Consider the following 7590-nt stretch of genomic DNA (forward strand, 5'->3'; position numbering starts at 1 on the left):
AATCGGAGGGCCCCTGCCCTCCCCCGGGGGATAGGTTGACTGCTGCCCCACCCTGAGCCCAAAGCTGACTACGCCCATGGGGAACACAGCAATCAGTTCCAATGTATTTTGTGTTTGACGTAAGTGATCTGTGGAAATCCAAATAAATTGAGGAATTCGTAAAAAAATACAACAAAATTGATTTTTTTTTATATCTTTCAAGGAAGCCTCCTAGTATGGCTCTCGATCCAGGGCACGTAATGTGAGACCCTGGTATACATCCCTGGTACGCCAGCTCCACAAGTCTTCCCGAAGGACGTGATGCCAAATATAGTGTGTTCACAAACTGACTTCTTGGAGTTCTCCGTCTTTACTTGAAGAGGCCCGCCACTTTCACCCTGGGAACAAAAAGATTGGTAAAACAACAAAAAATAAAACAAAGATTTTTTGACAACAAGACAAAAAAACCGGCCAAGTGCGAGTCGGACTCGTGCACGAAGGGTTCCGTAAATTACAGTTAAATCAACCTATCTCAAAAACTATAAGAGATACTTTGATCAAACCAAAAATCGTTGAAAGAGTTAATTAGCATGCATCACCTCTATTTTTTTTAGAATTTTATACCCCGTAGTTATAAAAATAGAGGGGGGGGGGACATACTTTTTACGACTTTGAGAGCTGATATCTCAAAAACCGTTCACTTTAAGAAAAATGTTTTTTAGAAAACTTTATATCATTTTAAAAGACCTTTCCATTGATACCCCACACGGGTATGTACATCGAAAAAAAAAATTTCATCCCTCAGTTACATGTATGGGGGGCCCCACCCCCAATTCTTTTTTTTACTATTTAGTGTCATATTTTTGTAGCGGTTCATACAACACATATTCCCATCAAATTTCATCACTGTAGTACTTATAGTTTCCGAGTAAATCGGCTGTGACAGACGGACAGACGGACATGACGAAACTATAAGGGTTCCGTTTTTGCCATTTTGGCTACGGAACCCTAAAAAGGCCCCCTTTTTATTTTTGTTGCATGTAATTTATTTTTTTCGGGTGCGGGATGTTCCTTATGAACTACAGTGAAACAGTGGGGGAACATAGTAAGTCCCTTCCAGACCACGGGAGTACAGAGTCCCGGATTTTTGGGAGGCGAACGTGGGGCCTAAGCCAACACGCTGAAGCCCTTTTGAGACAACTTTAATGAAATGGTGACACAAAACCGACGATTATCCCTACGAGTATACACTATAGAAACGTACCCAAGGACAAACCCCGGTTCTGTCTTACCTCACAAGTATCTCCAAAATTATAAATATCCGCGTAGCAAGCTTGAGTGACGTTGTCATAGCCCTTCTGAAGATGATATTCATGTCGTGGGAACTGTCTTCTGCATTCCTCGTCGGAGAACTTTGTCATATACACCTGAAATCCAAGGGTTTAATGAGGCTGCATGTTCATCGACAAGATATACATAAAAAGATCCTTACGGATAAAGAAGGAAGTGATAGTAAAATTTGCATTATAGGTACAAGAGTAAATAACGGACTGTATAGCGAGAGCAAAGGGAGTATTTAATAAATACTCATATAAAAGCTGTTGATTTGCATTCGTGCAATATTTAAGGATGCAATTATGCTATTGATTCTCGACCCAAATCAACAATTGCACTGGTACGTATTTTTTTTATTACTTACGAAAAACCGTCAGTTTCATCCAGCCTTATTGAAACTCGGCGCGTCTGTTACTAGCTTTACAACCGCGCTGCGCTCTCACAAGCTTAATGGATTTTATGTCAACCTCCTTGAATTTTGCACACTTGCAAATCAACAGCTTGAAACTACGCCAGCAGGTCAACTAAGCCGAATCTGTAAAATACTTACCAATTGAACATTAACCTTCCACTATTGTGATAGGGTTGAAAATATATTGAAGACATTTGACAGATTGATTGAGGTGGGTTTATGGGCTGTCTGTACATATATAACTGGATGGGACTGCATGGGGGAGTGTACGAGTATATTCAAAGTACATAAAGGGGTACTAAATACCTAAAGGGAAGGAATGCAGAGGAGAAATGGAAAACATTGTGCCACCAAATAACTTAGGAACAGGGCCGAAGGAGGAAGAAAAGTAATTTTGAAAACTTTCTACCAGTCCTTTACTCACGATTTGCAAGTGTTCAGGCACGGGTTGCTTATTGGCGAGGTCTACCCAGCCGGCGGCCGCGGCGATGTCAGGTATGTCATGACTCTTATGCAGGCATGCTGGGGCTACTTCCGCGTTGTATCTTATTCTGAAACATGTACGTTCCTATGTCTTACGTCTTATATTAATATGTTATGACCGATATTATTTTTTCTCCTGAGAGAAGCTTGTGGTTAGGGTGGGTCCAACGCAAATGCGAAGCGATCCGAAGCGAATTTTGCCAGAGCTAGGGCCGTTTACACCATCCTGGACTTTGAGAAAAACCCGTTATGCTGAATTAGAACAGCAGAAACAGGAGCGGGTATCTTTTTCAGGGAGCTTGAAATGTTTATATGATACCGAACACAGGCAAAGCACCTAAGTACATAGTGATCATGTAGTGAACAATAGCCAAGAGAAGAATGAAAAGGGTCAAAAATACTAGGGAAAATCATTTTTTTTATCTAACGTGGCTATATGAAGAGGCTGCAGCTTGCCACTAGGACCATTAAAATGGTGTTGACGAAGAGCATGAGCAGGTAAGTAGGTTGGTTATTATTAAAAATTAATAGTTTTAAAAACTAAAAACACGCTAGTCATGTATTTGATGTATTGTCATCAGAACTCAGAGTGTGTGCAAAATTTCATCCTAATCGAGGATCGGGAAGTGGGTCAAATTAAGATTCCAAGATTTTCTCACATACATAGTTATAAGGGAAGCTAATATGTTAAAAAAAGAATTCAGGCTCTATTATCACCTTACCTAGACGTGGTCTCCAGTAACGCGATATCATCATACTTAGAAGGTGGTTCATAATCAGGATATGGTATAACTTTCGCGATATCATATATCTGCCACATGTGGAAGTCATCCGTTCGTCTCAGTACGCCCAACGCTGCGAATTTTACATCTCTGAAAATAAGCACTATTTACTTTAGATACCTATGAAAGAAAGCTATTAGTATGTCGGAGACGGTCATTAGTACGGACACTAAACGAGACGCAAGCGCGCCATCTGATGGCGTTTCCGGTGAAACAACATTTTGGCAGAGTCGTGGTGGTCAGCGTGGCGTCCGCGGAGCTCAGTCTTCGTTGAGTCGTCGTGTTGCACACATCTCGAACTTCCCTACGTCACGTCTAGTGTACCTAGTGTTATTGCCTAGCGTTGTAGTACCGTTGTAGATTCATATTGTAAAGTGTGTCACGTTTAGCGTGTGGACGGTTTAGATTTTAAATTAAACCCCACATTGTGAACATAAAAATTTATTTCCAAGGTCGCGATTCGAATGCCCGTCAGCAAAATTAATTTTGTTATATGGAGGTAAAGCGCGCTAGCACTGTCCTGGCTTCACGTGGAGAGATGTCCGGTGATGACGCTCAGCCGAGGAGGCGCTTCAGGGTGGACGACCCGCAGATGGTGATGCAGTATGGTAGAGGGTAATCGGTGCACGGTGCCTCTCGGTGCCTGTCGACGTTCGGCCAACGGATCAGCCGTGGCCCGGAGTTTAAGCCGAACTTTGAACCCGAACTTTGGACCCTGGAATTTACATCCATTCAAATAAATGTCCATTTCTGATTGTCCTCCTCTGACTGTGTTTGCCGCGGAAGCAGGAAGCAGAAGCTCAGTGCGCTTAAGGCGAATGTGTGCAAATTCACAGTCAGAATCGGAGTTTACAGAGAACAGCTGAAATGTAATTTTTATATAAAATGTATAAAACATATAAAAAATAAGATGCAGGGATAAGCAAATGAAAAGAATAACCCTGACTGCTTATGATGATGAAAAAGGCTAAAAATGATGCGACAATGTGCAAAGCAAGAAAAGATGAAATCTGCAAGTCATTTGCCAACGGTCACCCAATAGGTGGGTGGTAGCAATTACACGAATTGTTCAACACTTACCCAATACGGGGAGATGCACTGATTCTACAATATAGAGAATAAGTTAAACGAAATTTGAAAAATATGTTTTCAAAATTATAAAATAAAACCGTTAAGACCACGATTAACGTCACGCACTAAGGACTGGCAAAAGTGAGTGCTTGTAAGGAGCGCGTGAACGTGTGTCTTCCGTGATGATATTTTAAAAATGGTCGAGTCGCTAAAGCAGCTAACCAACCTCACGGTACACGCCCGTGAATGAGTAGCGAACGAATCCGATTTGCATTGGTACAGCAGTCCAGGTAAAAGAATCGAAACCATATCACAATGACGTGAAGTCCAATTTGGTTTAACTTGCCGTTGCACCGATACAGATAATGACTACGTACTGTTTGTTTTTTAAGTTTTAACTAAGTTACAATTTTTTATTTCTAGACCCAAGTTGTTATAATAAATATGAATTTGAAAATACGTTAATCAGTTTAGTAAAAGAAATAAATAATACTTAATTAACGAAACAAATAATTGTACGCGTTTCTAAACGCAACCGTAGGTAGACATTACATTTATTTATTTATTTTTCTACCCACCTTATATTAATATTTTGATTAAAAACAAAAGGCAAGTATTTTAAAACGTTGACATTAACGTACAACGTTACAATACCCCCGCGCACAGTTAAGGATTTTGTTATTTCTCTAAAAAAAATGACAAAATCCGCATGTTCTCGAACTATGTTGCTAAACTATTTGTTTATTCTTCCAAAATACACTCATTCATACATCTCTCAAACACACTCCAGCAGCAGTTACTCTTAGTATCTATTAAAATAACTGACGCACAATTGCATACTGTTATAAGTGCCAGTATTCTTATTTACTTGACACTTTACAAATAGAAGTTCCAAGTGAAGGTGGAAAAGTAAGCGAGAGGGAACTAAAATAATAAATAAATTAAGATAAAAGATAACTTGAAGAAAAAAATACTGAATAGTTAAAATTGATGAACAAAAAATATTATCTATTGCCGACAAATAATTTTAAGTCTTTTATGTGCCAAGATCCTAAGTTTTTACCTGACATGTCCTGCAGCACATAAACTAAGGGAGACTTCTTTTCAATTATTTTAGCTTTAATAAATTTCGGTGCTAACTTTTTCGAAAACCGATTTGCTTTATCACTTAAAAAGTAAGCGCGCTTCATGACTACGTCTCCAACGTTAAATTCGGCAAACTTGCGTCTCAAATTATAATGTGAAGTATTCTTTACATGGGCTTGCCATAATCTAGACTGCACAGTATCAAAGGTACTTGCCAAACAACCAAGGTTTTCTGCATATATGTATATCACGTGGCAAAAAGAGTATTTCATTGCCGAGGTCATTATCAATATAGTGAGACCCGCAAGAAACAAGTTCACGGCCGAAAACTAAAAATGATGGCGTAAAACCTGTGGCTTCGTTTACAGAGTTGTTGATGGCAAACTGTACTTCGGGAATAAATAAGTCCCATGATCTGTGGTCATCATTTACGTATGTGGATAAACAAGTTATAATAGTTCTATTATACCTTTCTACTAAATTTACCTGAGGGGTGTATTTAGGTGTAAAGTAAATGTTCGGTATTCTATATTTTTTAAATAAGGCATCTGTCACCTTCCCAGTAAACTGTGTACCATTATCCATTAATACAGTTTGAGGTATGCCGTGCACTAAAAATACTGACTCTTCTAAAATTTTTGTAACTATTTCGGCAGTTGCTCTTTTAATTGGGAAAATCGAACAAAATTTTGAAAAACAACAAGTTATAACTAATATGTAGCTATTCTGCTTTCTTGTAGTAGGAAGAGGTCCCATTAGATCTATAGAGATCATTTGAAATGGTCGTGAACATTGTTTAGGACGACCCATTTCTCCTAAATGCTGATGATTCTGGGCTTTGTAGGCTAAGCACTTATCACAAGTACTAACAAATTTAACAACGTCCTTATACATCCCTGGCCAGTAATAACGTAACGCAAGACGGCGGTAAGTTTTAAAAATGCCCATATGTCCTGCTTTAGGCTCGGAATGATTTTCGTGAATTATGGGCTCGCGAAATTCAGTAGGAACGACCTGCTTCCACGAGAATTCAGAAGTCATTTCATGCTTATTTTTAGAAAGCCGGAACAGTTTATTATTTTTAATAATAAAGTTTGCAAATTTTGAAGGGTCATTTAGGCAACCGTGGTAAATACTTTTGTACCAAGGGTCTTTAGTGTCCACATAAGTGGAAGAACCAATGGCACTAACTGGTACGCTCCTAGACAAAGCGTCGGGAATGACGTTGTCTACACCACGTCGGTGCTTAATAACAAAGTTAAAGGCTGATAAACGTACGCCCCATCGTGCCAGTCGACCAGTAGGGTTACTTAATGACAAGAACCATTTGAGCGCACTGTGGTCGGTATAGACAGTAAACTGTTGTCCGTTTTCAATATAGCAACGCCAATGCTCAAGAGCGGTAATGACAGCTAACGTTTCGCGCTCGGTTATGCTGTAGTTCTTCTCGGCAGCAGTCAATGACTTACTCATGTAGGCAATTGGATGTTCCTTGCCATCTATTGACTGAGTAAGCATTGCGCCGACACCGTAACTACTAGCATCCGTATGTACTTCAAACGGCTTAGAGTAATCTGGACATGAAAGTACGGGGGCAGAAACTAAACACTCCTTAAGTTTTTGGAATGCAGAGTCAGCTTCTGGAGTCCATTTGAAGGGAGGAGTGCCCTTTTTGGAGGAAGTCAACTTATTTAAGGGCCCCGCTATAGTGCTGAAGTTCGGAACGAAACGTCTGTACCATGTGGCAGTACCAAGAAAACGTTTGAGGTCCTTCCGACTTTTAGGCGTCGGATAATTGAGTATAGCCTCAACCTTGGCTGGATCTGTACGTAGCCCAGTGCTATCGACCACGTAACCGAGGTATTTGAGCTGTGACCTGAAGAAATTGCACTTTTCGAGGTTAACAGTTAAGTTAGCCTGTTTCAACTTGTCTAAAACGCGCAAAAGTAGTGTCATGTGACTATTGAAGTCTTCAGAAATGATGATGACGTCATCCAAATAAGCGAAGACTTTTAGGCCAAACTCGGAAAACAAAAGGTCAACGAGTCTCTGCTGAGTAGCCGGTGCATTTGTCAAGCCAAAAGCAGTACGCTTGAAACAAAAGGTGCCCCTGCCAGGAACGTAAAACGCTGTCTTCTCACGGTCTTCAGCAGCGATAGGTATTTGCCAGAAAGCCTTGGATAGGTCTAAACTTGATAAATAGCGCGCGTCTCGTAAGTTGTCTAAAATCTCCGATATGTAAGGGAGATTATAGGCATCGCGCTTAGTCACTGAATTAAGTTTGCGACTATCAAGGCAAAACCGAGGCTGGCCGTTCTTTTTATTTACGATCAGAACAGGAGATGACCATGCGCTCTCGCAAGGCTCGATTACGTCGAGTGAAAGCATTTCATCCACCTGTTCAATCAAAATACGCTGCTTCTCCGGTGACAGTCGGTAGTA

General features: G+C 40.3%; 1 protein-coding gene across 1 annotated transcript; it reads right to left on the minus strand.

Annotated features, from left to right (window-relative positions):
• Window positions 1-197: 197 nt before the first annotated feature.
• LOC124643924 (granzyme C-like) lies at window positions 198-3029 on the minus strand. Its single transcript, XM_047183050.1, has 4 exons — window positions 2932-3029; window positions 2151-2277; window positions 1272-1406; window positions 198-377 (listed from the first exon to the last, which is right to left on the minus strand). Exons 1-4 carry the CDS (start codon window positions 3027-3029, stop codon window positions 198-200), a joined length of 540 nt encoding a protein of 179 aa, XP_047039006.1.
• Window positions 3030-7590: the final 4561 nt, after the last annotated feature.

This window comes from Helicoverpa zea, chromosome 29 (genome assembly GCF_022581195.2).
Source record: "Helicoverpa zea isolate HzStark_Cry1AcR chromosome 29, ilHelZeax1.1, whole genome shotgun sequence".
In the NCBI taxonomy this organism is placed as follows: Eukaryota; Metazoa; Arthropoda; class Insecta; order Lepidoptera; family Noctuidae; genus Helicoverpa; species Helicoverpa zea.